Source organism: Oryzias latipes, chromosome 10 (genome assembly GCF_002234675.1).
Source record: "Oryzias latipes chromosome 10, ASM223467v1".
In the NCBI taxonomy this organism is placed as follows: Eukaryota; Metazoa; Chordata; class Actinopteri; order Beloniformes; family Adrianichthyidae; genus Oryzias; species Oryzias latipes.
The window spans coordinates 1450238-1466542 of NC_019868.2; the positions used below are offsets into that span (position 1 = coordinate 1450238).

Sequence of the window (16305 nt, forward strand, 5' to 3'; positions counted from 1 at the left end):
GAAAATAAAAGAGCGATAAAATAAAAGAACAAGTCATTTGTTTCATTCATTTCAGAGGAGGCCAGCAGCTGCTCTGAGGAAGTTTGTCTCCCCTGATTCTGTCTGCTCTGTGTTGATCTGCTGTTTTCTGGTCTCTGGCAATCATGTCTGCGCCAATACAGTTCAGTACAATCCATTGTGTCTGAATTGAATACAGGTCCAGTTAGAATAATGTGAATGTTTAATATTTAGGGTCTCCAAACTCATCTTGGTGAGTTCCAGCAGTCATCTTGGCTTTGATAATCTGCTTTAAATCCTGGTCTTTTTTTATGTTTATTGCACAGCACTTTGTAATCTTGAGTTTAAAAAGTTGAATATAAATAAAGTTTTAGTTTATTAGTATCATTCGCTCTAACTTCTTGCTGCTTTTCCGTGTTTTGGAGTTTCTTTCTGGGAAGCACCGTGATCATGTCGCACTTGGTTCATCTCCAGAGTCTCTCCCCCAGCCTGAGTCCAACAGGCTGCGCTCCTCCCCAGTCTGAGCTCAGCAGGGATCATGGCATAGGTTCAGATGGGGAAGCCTCGCTTCTGGCGGTTCTTCCCTTTCCCAAAAGTGTCCAGCTGCTGTCGGAGGGGCTCTCTCTCTAAACGAGGTCTGCTCGTGGGGATCGGATGCGCGCTTTATTGGTTTTTCCTTGTTTCACCGGCGGGACTCTCACAGGAACCCCAGCGGCGCGTAGAACCTGACCGGGACGGGACCAAACACACTCAAGGGGGTTACATCTTAGGCACCGCAGACGTGCACGCGGGCGCGACCTTTGCGGTCCCGACTGGATCAAATGTGGTCTACATAACACTGAAACCGAGGCGCCTAAAGCCGGCTAACATTAGAGGGACAGTGCGGCCAAAACTGCAGAGGAAGGTGTGGAGAGGGAGCACAGCTGGTCCGGCGGCTGCGCACAACAGCCGCGCGCACAGAGGCATAACTCTGCGCGAGCTTACACCCGGAGCGTCTCTCCGGGGAGCAGTTGACATAATCAAGAACTTTAATGGTAACAGAGAGACAGCCAGCGTTAGCACAATTCGGGTTTATGGCCCGCGCGCACCGCCGTGGTTTAGCGCGCAGGACTTGCGGACGATGCGCTTTCTTGCAGATTCTAAAGTTTTGCGCGTCAGAGAAATTCCACGCGGAGATTCTCCGCCACTTCTGATTTTCGAGGGTGACATCAAATACCCCCCAAGCGACCAAACCCCCCGAGACAGAGCGTGTGAGGGGCAGTGTGGACTCATCCGCAGCCCCGTGGACAACACGGAGGTGTTCGCCTTCCACCTGGACAGGGTGCTGGGGCTCAACAGGACCCTGCCCGCCGTCAGCAGGAAGTTTGGCTTCCTCCACGGTAGGTCATAAGGTCATGTCCTTCTGTGAGGGAGGGGATAAACGTGGTTACGTGTCTGCATTGGTATACAGATTTTTATCATCCATCCATCCATCCATCCATCATAAATATAATACAATTTTGGATTTGATTATTGTGCTAGTGTTTTTAACATTTATTGCATAACAATTTAGACACATTGCAGAATAGGTTATTATAAAACTTTGCTGCTTTCTTTTTTGGATTTAGCACCTCTGATTCACAGCCTGATTGAAATCTGTCTCAACTTCATAAAACCAAGTGAATAATTGCCATCATAGGTCTGCATATTAACGCCCATTCTTCTGTTTAAAGTGGCGGCTGGCCTCTTCCCTCTGCTTCTGCTCTTCCTTTCATCAGTGGGTTCTCCATCTATGAAGTGTGCCTGTTTCCATATTCATAAGAACACGGTGAAGATATTTTGCAGATTGATCTTGTCCTTCAGACATGTTGCTAGGTAACACTGACATTTTACATGGAGGACATGACATAAGTGCGATAAAAGCCTTCAAAGCTGTGCTCATGTGTGAATATGATTATGTGACGAAGCTCCTGTCATCATTTTCATGTCCTCAATAACTCAGACTGACAAAATGCCTCTCTTTAGATGATCGACCACGCCCAGTGGTGTTATGGGGCGCATTGATGCACCCAGAAGCTGTGGACCAGGTCACTGTGAGGCTGACGTGGAGGGAGTATCAGAACTCTCTGAAGGAGAAGTGTTGGTCTAAAAATGTCCGCCCAAAATCTAATTCAGCCTGCACCACAATCTATCACCACGAATGGAGCAGACTGGCTCTGTTTGACTTCCTGCTGCAGGTAACAAACATGGCTGTGACCATGGCCTCACTTACACCTCACCCTGCACGCTCACACCCTTTTTCACCTCTCAAGTTTATGTATTGGACCTTCAGAGAAAGTTTGGTGAACAGCTGTTGTTGCACACATGTGACCTGCCTGCCTTCTGACTCGTTTCCTGTGTGAGAGGCCTAAACAACAAAAACAAATGCATGTCTGAAATCTTTCATTCATTACAGTAGAGTAAATCCTGTCTGGGTCATTTCAGATGCTTTTGTTTACTGAACAATACCTCTTTTTTGACTTTCAAAAAGGATCATAAAAAGAAGATTCCCTGTTAGAAATGTAACCTGTTTGCCATAACTCTTGTCAGATCCAGGTTATATGTCCTCTTAAAGCGAAGCATGTTTACCGCCTAAAGGAGACAGATATTCGAAACAAGATTATATTTTCAGTTATATGTTCAGAGGGATGTTGATATGACTGATGGACTAGATTTTGTCAGACATTGCCTTAGGTGCAGCTTCATCCTGACCAGCTCAGCCTGCGGTGTTAGTTAGAAATAACCTCCTTCACCTAATTAGAGTCTTGGAGTGGCATCTGATGTGCGGTACACTCATAGCCTCAAAGTTGTATGAATTTAGATGAAGTTTAAAAATGGTTGAGGCGCAAAGTTGTTACTCTTCTTCGCTGTGACAACTGAATGCCTATTTATCCCTGTGGTGCTCAAACATCTGTTGGAGAAGCTTGCTGAAACGTGTTGGGTTGTATGGATAAAGATTTGTTTTGAATCCACACATCTGAGCCCCGGCTTTTTGGAAACTTGTCTCTTCAGATTCACAGACGTCTGGACCAGAGCTGCTGCGGCTTCAAACCTCGGCAGGACGATGTGTGCATAAATCCCAGCCCCCATGCTGCATGCAGAGACCCAGACAACACAGAACTGGGAAACATCGTCCACAGAAATCATGACCCCCACCATCTGGTGTTCAGCATCAACAAGGGCTGCTTTGATCGCAACGAGGACAACTTGGACTTCAGGCTAATGGAGGGAATCAGAGAGTGAGTGTGGATGAAATCATTCATCTTGCCGGGTTTTTTATTTATGCAGTACAATATTTTTCCATTAGTCCATGAGGCACTTCAGTAATAAGTAATATAAATAATGGGTAGTCTTATAAACTCGTTTAAATAGGAGGGGAGGACCAATCAGGGATGTCCTGATCAGGGATTTCTTGCCTCAATCAGATTCTGAGTGATTTGATTTTAAGAATTCGCCGATACCGAGTCGTGATCCATTACATTTTAAACACATTTAAATATAATTAAATTGTTTTTAAATTGCAATGAAATTTAAATATAATTAACAAATGAACAAATGTAATAAACAGATCCAGGTTTTTCCCTGCTTTTATTTTATGAACCTTCATTTAACACTTAAAAAGAGCACTGCTGTGAAGTAGCTTGAATAATTAAGTAAAAATAGTGTCATTATCAACTAGAAATAATAGTTAACTATTAACTAGTAAAGATAGCTGATAAATATTCTGGTGGGGAAAGTTTGGTGATTGAAGCTTTAGGATCTTTAGAACTATTGAACATTTTTGATCAAATATGATTTAAATCTACATTAAAAATTCTTAAATATTAATGATGATTTCGTTTAAAATCATTGTTGTAAGACTATGATGACAAGTGTTCATGACTAGCTCATATCAATGGAACCATCAGTTTTGGTTGTTTTTTAGACATTATTGAATTGTTTTTTTTCTTTTGGATCACTTCCATCAGCCTGTACTTTGTAGACGGTCCCTTGGCAGTCATCTCTCTACTGTCTCTATGTTTAAGTCTCCAACCATCCATTTTCTTAACTCGCAATATTCAAGTAAGAAAAATGGGTTGGCAGAATGGATTTGATTGCAGCCCTTTTTAATTGTCATTAAAATTGCTACAAACAATCTTTTTCAATTTTAAATACCTTTGTACCTCGTTGTTTGCATTAAGATATATGAATAGTCATTTGCTGTCAGTTTAAAACATTTATTGAAAGATTAATTGAGCCTGAAAGTCCTAATCTGAATCACTTGGTAACTTTAAAGAGCTGGTTTTGTGTGCCTTCTGCTCAAACTAGTGCTGGATCCTGCTAAACATAAAAGCCAATAAAATGTCATGATCCGTTCATGATATGCATATATGGAAATAAATCCACTGCCTTTTATTATACAGTTTGTCCCTGACAGTGAATAAGCTGCAAATGCATCACACTGTGTGATCATGCTATAGTGCATGCAGTGTTTTTTTTTGTTCCTGTTTGCAAACCACACGTTAGAAAAGCACAGGGGTTGTGGTCTATTCTGAGGAATGATGGAATATGACTTTATTTGATGGAGCTATTTTATTTATCATGCTGATTATTTCAGGATTACTAATTTAAGACCCACTCCAATGAAAATGGTGTTTTTGACATGTTCTTCTAGCATTTTTCTTACAACTATAAAACAATTTAAGATTAAAAAATGCATTTCTGAGTATTTTCTTTTTTCAAATCGTGGTGAATCAGGAGCAGACAAAAAAAAAAAAACGCAGTTGGAAAAAGTTTGTTTTAGGGGCACAGCCTCTGGGTGAAGTGTAACCAAAGGAATGATGGGAAATGAGGTCAGGCTTACTGTCCATCAACAGTTCAGCCCACAACTCAGAGAAAATTTTTTAAGAAACTTCTGTGTCTCTGCAGAAACTATGTTCTGTGAAAACGACAGCGTTTTTATTATTTTGGCCAAAACTGAACGCTTCGAAAATAGATCAGAAGATGATCGGAGTGGGACTTTAAGCTTTCTCTCTCCCCCCCTGCCTGATCATTGTGTGTAACAGGTGGCTTGTGTCTGGTGCGATCACACTGATGATTATGTGTCCAATTTACTTCAGGTTGTCTGTTTGGCTGCCTCTGCTTCTTCCTTCTAGGGTGCCACATTGAATCAACTGTCCCTATCTCTATCTTTCCTCTGCTTCTTCGGTGTCACATCAACTTCTTTGTAAATGTCTTCTGTTTCCATGGTTCTCCTTGGTCTTCCTCGTCTTGACCCATCTGGAAGCTTCAACTTTGACAGTTTTTATCTTGTATTCCCTGCAGCTCTTTTTCTTTGCACATGATGAAAAAACCAAGGCTGAATTTGGCTCAGATGAATTGCACATATCCCCCCTTTTTATCGTATGTTGTTTATTCATCCATACCTTTAACTCTGTGCTTTAGTTTGACATCATTTAGAGTCTTAGTCACATGCTACCGTATGAAAGGTTGACTCATATGAATGCTGCAGATTTTTGGGTTGCCCAGCCTGTGGAGGGTTGTAGAAAGGAGGGGCTGCATCTTGAAGGGAGCGCAGGTGTGTCTTCCAGTTCCCCTAAGGTTGGAGAGGCCACCTTAAAGGACTTCATGAAAATGAAACGTGCAATTGTCGGGCATGTGATCAGTGTAAGGATAATTTAAATGACACACTTATGAAGTAGGGGGGATGCTGTTGTATGGTGTCCTTACGCAGCACTAAAGCCATTAGTGAGGCATGTGCACTGGCTCCTGATTGACCACATCTAAATGCATTGCTATCAGGGACAGTAAGATGTCTACACAAACTACATTCTGTCTCATTTTGTCCTTTCTAATAGTCAGGTTGCAAACAATGAGCGCCCCTTTTCCTTGCATAAAAGGGGTCCTTGCGCAGTGGGCAGCATTTGTAGTAGTCAGTATCAGCGTTTGCTTTGATTACTGCTTTGCACACTCTTGGCATTCTCTTGATGAGCTTCTAGAGGTAGTCACCTGGAATGGTCTTCCAACAGTCTTGAAGGAGTTCCCAGAATGCTTAGCACTTGTTGGCCCTTTTGCCTTCACTCTGCGGTCCAGCTCACCCCAAACCATCTGGATTGGGTTCAGGTATAGTAACTGTGGAGGCCAGGTCATCTGGTGCAGCCCCCATCACTCTCCTTCTTGGTCAAACAGCCCTAATATAGCCTGGAGGTGTGTTTGGGATCATTGTCCTGTCCAGTCTCCTTTGAACAGTTGTTGTAGAGATGTGTCTGCTGCTAGAACTCAGTGTAACATTGACCTGCTCTCTAATCTGAGCTGCTGTTAACCTGCCATTTCTGAGGCTGCTGACTCGGATGAACTTATCCTCTGCAGCAGTGGTGACTCTTGGTCTTCCTTTCCTGGGGGGGTCCGCATGTGAGCCAGTTCCTTTGTAGAGCTTGATGGTTTTTGTGACTACACTTGGGGACACTTTCAAAGTTTTCCCAATTTTTCAGACTGACTGACCTTCATTTCTTCAAGTAATGATGGCCACTCGTTTTTCTGTACTTAGCTGCTTTTTTCTTGCTATAATCCAAATTCTAACAGTCTATTCAGTAGGACTATCAGCTGTGTGTCCACCTGACTTCTGCACAACACAACTGATGGTCCCAACCCCATTTATAAGGCAAGAAATCACACTTATTAAACCTGACAGGGCACACCTGTGAAGTGAAGACCATTTCAGGTGACTACCTCTGGAAGCTCATCAAGAGAATGCCAAGAGTGTACAAAGCAGTAATCAAAGCAAAAGGTGGCTACTATGAAGAACCTACAATATGACATATTTTCAGTTGTTTTATACTTTTTTGTTATGTATATAATTCCACATGTGATAATTCACAGTTTTGATGCCTTTAGTGAGATCTACAATTTTTATATTAATGAAAATAAAGAAAACTCTTTGAATGAGAAGGTGTGTCCAAACTTTTGGTCTATACTGTACTTCCCCCTAACTCACCCTTACGTGTTGCTTACATGTTCACTATATTCTGATGCCCGCAGCATGCCTGTAGAAAAAATGTGAATGAATGTTTTTCACTGTGTTGTCTGCAATCTTAAAATTCTGTGTGGGGCATGTAGATGGCCCGCATAGATTTGTCCAATTTTCACCTGCAGACAGCCCTTGTCCACCCATAGGGGCAGTTCGGACTAAGGCTTTAGTCAGTTATTGGTCCCTTTTTTACATTTTGTGTCAAACCAGATTTAAATAATGCAATGAAAATGCAAAGATTTTTCTTCTGCCTCTTCTTCATTAAAATGAAATGTAATGTCATTTATACAATTCAGAGATCCACAGTATCCTAGTGTGTCAGGTTGCATTTCTCCAGAGTCCACCTTGTTCCATTCTTCTCTTCGCCTATACACTACATTTCTCTGAGGCAGAGCTCCTCTACAGGCTGTAATTACACCCACTCTATATAAAGCACATCTGTAGCTCCCCTGGTCCTCAAATGGAGACAAGCTTCTGCTTTGATGTGTTATATTTGATAAATGATTTCTGCATGTAAGGAACTGATTCACACTGAGAACACTTAGAGCCTGGGTCACTAATAAAGATGGATGTATTGTGTACATGTGCAAGTAAATATTCAGTGCTTTTTGATTAGGATTTGCAAGTGTTCAACGAAGAGCATGTTTGTGGACTGGAAAATAGGTGCAAACTTTAGTACTTAAATAAAGATTAAGCCTGGAAAATGTTTTGCAGATGTTAAATCAATGCAATGGAGAGTAAAGTAGAATGTAATAAGTGGGACGCTGGAGGAACCTGTGAAACAGGCTGAAACCCTCAAAGATAATCTGACATCTATTATGCTCAAGGTGTTCTTTTTTCTCTGTGCCATAAATGCCAGTGAGTGAAACTCAGGCCAGCGCAAGAGGGATCAAAGACAGGCAAGGTTGAGGGTCTTTAATGTTAGCTGCCCCAGAGCACAGCAGGCGGGGGCTGAAGAGGACGGAGAGAACGGGAGAAACGGAGGAGAGAAGCAGGCTTTGCACACAAGGAACACCAAAGATAAACAAATAACATTGACCAAAAAAATGGAGATACTAAATCGAAATTTGCTTTTATTACCATAAAAAGATTTCATAGGAACATTTAACTCCCCAAGAAGCTCAAAGATTGCAAAGCTAGACGTGCAGATTGTCTCACTATTTCTTGACTCTGAGCTTCCACAAGTAATGACGGCAGCAGAAAAACTATGGATCTTTCCAGTTGTTGATAAAAGTTCTTATTCTGATGGGTCACTGATCTAAGTGGTTTCATCAGACTGTTGAAGACACTTGAGTAAGTAGTGAAATGTTTCAAAGAAAAAAGACTTTCAGTCCAAATGTCGTGATTCAATTTCAAGACTGTAACTTTTCTGTGTGTCCTCTCTACAACAATGACCCCTGTCATTTTTGTGTAAAGTCTTGACAGTTTGTCGCTGCCTCCAGATGTGCAGACACATCTGATAAATCTCAGTACATGTGCTATGTTGCTATTTTTTCCTCCCCTACTCCCTGTTTTATGTGCGTTTTGCCAAAAATGCATCAGATAAAAATGTGCAAAAGGGGTTGCTCAATTTTGTTTGTCCATTTAACGGATGCAATTCGATTAATAAAATACGTTTTTTGTGTTTGTGTTATTGTTTGTACAGACTTTTACTCACATCAAACTTTACTAAATCAGCCCGCCCCCCATTTAGGTTACTTAAACTCCTGCTTAACATTTGTTTTGACTTCTTTTTAAGAGTTGCAACATTTTCTGCTTCTGCATTTTCTGTCTCTTTCCTAAAATGTGTATTTTGTTCAGTTCCTCATACTTGCATCCAGTTTTATTGAAGCTTCAGCTCATTTTTTGTCATGACCTGTGTGGGTCAACAGTGCTGAGGTGGGAGGTGTGCTTACTGGTTTCATTGCCAGTGTGTAAAAACCCTCATTGAATATAATAGCTGGCTGACACATGGAGGATCATTTTGCCTTTGTGCTGCATCTTTTACTCGTCCATCTCTGCCATAAATTGCTGTTGTGTGTGAATTTAAAGGTTGTTTTGTGGCAGAAACACAAAAGAGAAAAAACAAATTTATCAGCTGAAATGCCTGCTGTTGGAATGGGTGTGATGGCCTCACCCACCATCTCCACCTGTCCCAAACCTTCGTATGCTGTAACTTAACCCATGATGACTGTTTTTTTTCGTGACCTTTCTTGTGTGTTTGCAGGCTTCCAGAGGAAGTCATGTCTGTGCTGGGCAGCAGAAAGCTGAGGGAGAAACTACTACAATCTCTGTTTCTGGATCAGGCATACTGGGAAAGCCAGGGGGGCCGCCAAGGCATCGACAAGCTGATTGACGTCATTGAGAGACGAGCCAAAGTCCTCCTTTCCTACGCCAACGCCCATGGGATCAATGTCATATCAATGAATGTGTAGTGAGGATTTAAAAGAGGCAAAACATTGGCAGAAGAAAAAAATGGTTAGAATAGTATTTATAATTTTTACGACCTCACAGTTTAATCCGAATGCCCCCTTAGGGTAGAGAGCTGTAATTGCCCCATGACCTCCAGTTTATGCATGCTGAGATCACCTCGGATGAGTTAGATTAGCATCCGATGCCTGATTGCAGAGGAGAAAGGCCAGGACTTCAAATTTACTTCTCAGACAGAATTTGAGAAAAACAACGAAAAGGAAGGTGGCAGAGCTGGATATCTACGCCTTTATGCAGGGAATGCCTGCTGACAGTCCAACCACATGTCTAACAGTTGTAAACAGGACGTCAGTAGGACCCTTTTAAAATTATCAAATCAGCGTATAAAAAGAAAAAAAAATAAGTCTAGGTTAAATGTTTTATTTACATTACAAATCATTTGTTCATACGAAAGCTAAAACACCTGTTTATTAACTAGTTGGTTTTTAATGTTGCCTATTATAATGCAGATTGTTTTCCTCCTCCCAGAATACAGCCCTTCTGACCCACCCTGATTAAAAGTACTGAAGCTAACTGCACTTTAGTATTTCTTCCAATTTGTGTCTGGTAAGAGGTGAGGGCTTCAATACCCAAGAATGGGTAAAAACAACTAAAAGTCAAGCTCTGCAATGGAATAGTTCTGTTAGTGATTATGTTTCTCTGTATCCTTGTTTTTCATTTAAGAAAAGAATTTAAAATCCTTGTTAAGGAGAACTTTAGGAAACTAAACAGTTTCATTTCTTTTTTTTCTTTTTTTTTTTTTTCAGTTTCATTTCTGTGTAGCAGAAAGTCTGGTGTGAGCTGTTCCAAGCAAAACATTCATGAGACGAAAACAAAGCAGCAAAGTTCAGGAAGGTCTGAGCTTCAATTTCCTGCTCTGATTGAAGTGTCACTGAAACTCGTCATGTTTGACCAGTTGATGAGCAAATTTCAACAAAAACGTTGGAAAAAAAACTTTGTAAAATGACCTTTGTTGATCAGTTTAAATGAACAGCATACATATTGACAGGAAGAAGGGGAGGACATAGGAGGCAGGAGAGCTGAACATTATCCAGATCAAGAGCAGGTTTGTCTTCCCAGCCTTCTGTTTTTTGTGATTGTTGTTTCTTTTATTCTTAAATGGGTTTTTGTGTCTAACTTTTTAAAAGCCTGAGTTGTCCTTAAAGCTGCACATTGAGCAACTAAAAGCATCAATAAGCTTTTGGTGTTCATCCTGTAACTTCACTTGGGATATCAGTGTTTCTGTTGGTCCATTTTTTACTGTTTAGTCTGCTGCTGTCTAGTTTCTTGTGATGTAATACTCTAAAAAAAAAAAAGGTAATTGGGCCATTAACTATTATGTTAAGACCTTATGTTAAAATTAGTAATCAAAAAATAATAAAACTTGTGGCTTTAATGCCATTTTTCTGCATTCAGTGCTCATTCCTACATTTATGACACATCCCCTGTTATTGTGGCAGAGAGACTAGAGACACACATATGCTGCACAGATGCTGAAAGAAAAATATCTTCTACATGAATCCAAATGGAGATAAAGTTGAAAAGATTCAGTGTTTTCCACCTCAGCTGAGTCTGCTCTTTCAGGAAGTATGAAGGACGGCATGGAAACAGCCTGAGTCCATGTTTATCAGTGCACTAACGGTCATCAGAAGATGCTCGTCAGGACAGCAAATGAATCGAGCAGGTGGCCACAGCTGGAACTGTTGAGTTTGAACTTGGGTTTGCTTTACATGTGTAAAGTAGGCTCAGTAAAGATGTGTATCATTGTCATTATTAAATGTTCACAGATGCCGGCTTCTATGATCATCTGTTTTATAATCCAAAGACCATTATCACCTTAAAACATGTTTTAGTTAAATATAATAGTCAAATAGAATAGAAGTATATTCTGCCAATTTTGAAAATTTAGATCTTAAAATAAAATCCCCAAAAACCTATTTTGCTGATTTTGTAAAGCTTTGATTAAAGTTTTAAAGCAAGTTTTTCCCTCCAGAAGAATACTTTGTGAATCATATCAAATCAAACTTTATTTATAAAGCACTTTTCATATTAAAGCATAACACAAAGTGATTTACATTAAAAAAAATAACAAATAATATTAAATACAAGCACGAAAATTAAAATAAATAAGCCCAAAAATTAAAAAATATGCCCCACACCTGCTCACAACCCCCCACTCGCTTCACACCACCCTCCTCCTAACAGATGGGGAAAGACAATGGGAAATAGGCTGAGCACGTAAACAAGATGTTGGAAACGCTCATAATTGGACCTCCCTCTCTGTGAACAGCTGCACAGCCCGCCACATCACAGACGGGGACCGCTCCACCACAGCAAGGCGGTGATGCAGGCCCCCATCCAGAGCTGCAGCGGCTGAACAGCAGCTGACCCAGAGGGAGAGGTTCCAGCTGAGGAAGCAGCAAAAAAAAAAAGAAGAGAACGAAAAAGTAAACATTCTGATGAAAGCAATTAATAACAAAAATAAAGCATTAAAAATCTATTGTAAGTTCATAAAGCTAGATAAAATTGAGAAATAAATAAAAGTTGTAAAAATGAGCTAAAAGCAGGTTAAAGAGATGGTCTTGAGCCTTTTCTTAAAGGTATAAATGCTCTCTGCAGCATGGGGGATAAACGTTAGCTTAGAGTCGAAGATAACGCCCAGATTTCTGCTGTTTCTGAATTGCTCAATGAGTCATTAGAACTAGTACTGAGATCTGACCTGAACCCAAGGCACACCTGACATCATTAATGATTTTTAACACAAGGAATGGCACTCCTTGTGGTTAACCCTTGTGCTATCCAAGGCACTTTACCATTGGGAGTGGGGTCATCTAGACCCACTAGACAGTGCGCTGAACCCTTGTTCTTCAATGATTTGTGATCTTCACTGGTGTCCATGGATTACATAAAATCTTTCCACCTTTATCCACCTTTGTCATGGTAGGGAGAACACGTCAATAAGGGAGGAGTCATCCAAGATAGCACAAGGGATAAACAGATGTGTAAACTTTCAGCATTCCCGTCTTTTATGGAATTCATTTCTACATCTTAGAAACATTCAATGCAGCAGATATTTATCGCTTCCAACTGTTTTTCATTTGTTCTTCCTGATGTTCTCAAACCAGTCAAAGAGCCAGAAAACAGCAGCATTCTTCCAGCATCTCAAGAGTTTTCAGTCTCAACTGACGATACGTTTAACGAAAAGTTAATTTTATCCTCTGGTAATCCAACACAGGGTTTTAAATGTACTGGAGCATACTTTCAACCTTCACTGTCATTTCTTATTCTCCTCTTAAAGGGTCAAAAAGCTGCTATCAAAGAGTGTGATGTCATTGTAACCTTTTGCTCATTATTCATCAGTGGATAAACACAAAAAAAAAATTATCTTACCTTTCAGTTTAGAGCAGTTTTTTCCTAAAGGGACAGTTTCTTTTTCCAGTTTTGAAAAAGAAAATCATCAGGGACTTTACATGTCATACATTTATGCTAACCTGCATAATACATTGTCTGTCTTCTTTTACATATCTATTCAATTTAGGTTCAGTACAGTCCTGCTGTTCTGTTACGCTTATATGAATAAATATTTGCGTGTGTGTGTACATAGATACCATAACTGGACCATAACTGAAGTGGCTCTCTGCCTCTCTGAAACAATCCAGCACACTAGCAGGGTGTAAGATGCTGGCAGGTAAAGCATACATGGAGCGCCACAATCAAGTGGCTGGAATAATATACAGGAACATGTGTGCAGAATATGAACTGGAAACCCCAAGGTCAAAATGGGAAACACCTCCAAAGGTGGTAGAGAATGAGAGGGCAAAGATCCTGTGGGACTTCCAGATCCAGACTGATAGGATGGTAATGGAGAACCAACCAGACATTGTAGTGGTGGATAAAGAACAGAGGAAAGCCGTTGTGGTGGATGTGGCAGTGCCAAGCGATGGGAACATAAGGAAGAAGGAACATGAGAAACTGGAGAAATACCAGGGACTCAGAGAAGAACTGGAGAAAGCCTGGAAAGTGAAGGTGACAGTGGTGCCAGTGGTAATTGGAGCACTCGGGGCTGTAACCCCCAAGCTGGAGGAGTGGCTACAACAGATACCTGGAAAGACCTCAGACCTCTCAGTCCAGAAAAGCGCATTGCTAGGAACAGCTAAGATACTGCAGTACCCTCAAGCTCCCAGGCCTCTGGTAGAGGACCCGAGCTGCTTGGAGGAGAAACCACCCACGGAGGGTGAGAGGGTGGTACGGTATATATATATATATATATATATATATATATATATATATATATATATATATATATATATATATATATTTGCCCTATAAGTGATGTGCAATAGTTTTCAGAAAATGGAGTTGACTGAGCTCTGCTGGTTATTCTTTCCTCTCAGTGTATTCAATGGCGTGTTATTTTAACCCTTTTGCATCCGAAGGCTGCATGCCTTTGTGCGTTTGCGTTAGAAGGTTGCCTCCTGTTCCCAGGCTGCCCATCACACAAGCATATTTATACAAAAGATGATCTCCATGTAAGAAAACAAAAGTAATGGAACAGACAGACACAAAGGGAGGCAGGGGGGGGGCCGACATTCCAGGCTGTTTACTCCGGCACTTAGGTTCAGTCCCACTCAGTGAAATGAGATCACTGGGAGAAGTGTGCAGTTCTGCAGGCCGAGCCCTATGGAGTTAATTCAGTCTCAATAATCAGAAATGCACACAACCTGTTTTACAAATGCACACGCTCCGATTCACAAATGTCATTTTATGCAAACGTGAAAAATAAATTCGGAAATACACACCCTGTGTTTCACAAACACACAGATTGTGTTTCACAAATGCACACTAAATGTTTTACAAATGCACAATAAGTGTTTCTCACAAATGTGCACACTGTGTTTCACAAAAAACATTTTAGAAATTCACAATAAATGTATCAGAAATGCACAGTAAGTGCTACACAAACGTGATTTTTAGTTACACATGTGATGTGAACTCACAGATCATTCGAATTGCAGACTGTGCATTCAAAATCCCGTTCTCGTTTGTGAATCTCCCCGTGTGTGTGAGAGATTTTTCTACGGTGAATATTGAGACTCGTCTGACGGAGCGGGTCGACTAATGTCACCATTGGCTAGTGAATCTGTCAATCAAACTCATCGGCAAAGCAGGCGGGTTCGCTTTTAACCAATCGAATGGCCCCTTACACTTTCTCTACGCTTTCTGCAGGTGGCAAAAGCCCCGCCCATATTTGATTCTGTACCAGTCGGTCGTTAGCGTGTTAGCTTTAGCATGGCTTGTCGGTTTATTGCCTTCGGTTGTCAAAAATTACTGGCTTGTGCAACTTTTCAGTGGACCTGGAAGCAAGGCAACAGTGGTTGAATGCAGTTGACATTGAATCCATCGAACTCTGTACTGGTCATGAGATTTAAAATGAACGTTTCACTCGGGATTGTTTGTACGTTATTCTCTTAGCTTTCATGCTAGCGTCATTTCAACACTCAGACACGGTTTTGATCATATGAAGGTGGAGGAGAAAAATCTTCAACTTCCACAGAAGGTTTTGTGGAGAAACTGGCATCACTTTGCTCCGTACCACGCAGTGGGACTACATTACCTCAAGTTCATCTCACTGTCAATCACAGATACCCAATACACCTGCTCAGCCCGAAGTCACTTGGCTTGACCTTAATTTTATTTTTTTAATAACTCAAATGTCATTGATTTTATATTGTAACCATATACATATACACCTCTTGGCCAGGTCACCCTTGCAAAAAAGATCCTCATCTTTCTGGGTTTTTTAGCTGGTTAAATACTACACAACAAAAGATGGTCATAGAACAACAAAGTGCAAACATTCACCCTTTATTGCAGAGTAAAATTCAGAGAAAACATGGACAGATTAAAACATCAAAATTTAAGCAAATGTGGGATCTCTACTGATTTGAATTTTATTTAAACTGGAACTAATTTTCATAACTTCCTTACATACAATGAAGTCCCTTGAACAATACAGCAGTATTGATTTGAACTCTGTCTTGCCCCGCTCAGTCTCTCTTCTTCTGTATGTAATTATGTCGCCTAAATTAAGTTCTAAACACACTGGACAGTAAAGATATAGGTCCACTCCCAAACGGTCTGAATTCCACAATGGATTGATGTCGTCTTGCAGTTCCAACATTTGTGGACCCAAAAGAGGACTGTCCCATTCCAGGACATTGATCCCAGGATGACGTTCAGCCATGGATCCACTCTCCTCCCATTCAATCTCTGGAACCAGCATACCCTGACAAAAAAAAAAGATACTGTTTATGAACAGCACTGTTTTTTTGTGTTTTAGATTATGTAGGAACAGTGACCGACTAATAATAACTTATATTGTTGCTTGCAGGCAGACCTCATATCTCCATAACTGATTATAATTTGCAAATAAGTGAACCTTAACAAAGTAGTGACATTAGTACATCTGATGGCTCATAATGCCATGCATTGTGATGCATTTTGAACTTGCAGATGTGCTATTCTTCCTACAAACAAACAACTTAGGGAAATTGTTTGCACCACACAACAATAATCCTTTTCATTCATTTTCGATGAAAATTCACTGTAGTCATTATGATTTCATGATACTCTTCTTGATACTTTCCACTTTGGTCAAACTGCACACAAATCAGTTGTCCAGTACAGTGAGATTAAATAAAGCATTTACCCGGGGATCAGAAACAGGGTTCTGGGTCAAGCCCAACTGCCACAGCTGATTTGGTGTCATGCTTTGCTCCGTCCTGATTGGATGGCTGTCCCACGCGTCACTAAAGACATCCAAACTGGCCTGAATG

The 16305-nt window shown here is 40.8% G+C and overlaps 2 protein-coding genes across 2 annotated transcripts in view; one reads left to right on the plus strand and one right to left on the minus strand.

The window, feature by feature from the left end:
• Nucleotides 1-16305, minus strand: part of tmem144 (transmembrane protein 144) — a 30057-nt gene that overhangs the window by 5242 nt on the left and 8510 nt on the right. The gene's annotated exons all lie outside the window — the stretch shown is intronic.
• fam198b (family with sequence similarity 198 member B) lies at nt 27-10008 on the plus strand. Its single transcript, XM_004086473.3, has 4 exons — nt 27-1376; nt 2002-2213; nt 3028-3254; nt 9228-10008. Exons 1-4 carry the CDS (start codon nt 551-553, stop codon nt 9433-9435), a joined length of 1473 nt encoding a protein of 490 aa, XP_004086521.1. The 5' UTR covers nt 27-550; the 3' UTR covers nt 9436-10008.

Bases quoted from the DNA above. Each gene is read 5' to 3' on its own strand.
- fam198b (XM_004086473.3), top strand. From the start codon at position 551: ATGGGGAAGCCTCGCTTCTGGCGGTTCTTCCCTTTCCCAAAAGTGTCC. The intron at 2,214-3,027 runs GTAACAAACATG...TTGTCTCTTCAG, and splicing joins TGTTTGACTTCCTGCTGCAG to ATTCACAGACGTCTGGACCA. The intron at 3,255-9,227 runs GTGAGTGTGGAT...GTGTGTTTGCAG, and splicing joins CTAATGGAGGGAATCAGAGA to GCTTCCAGAGGAAGTCATGT.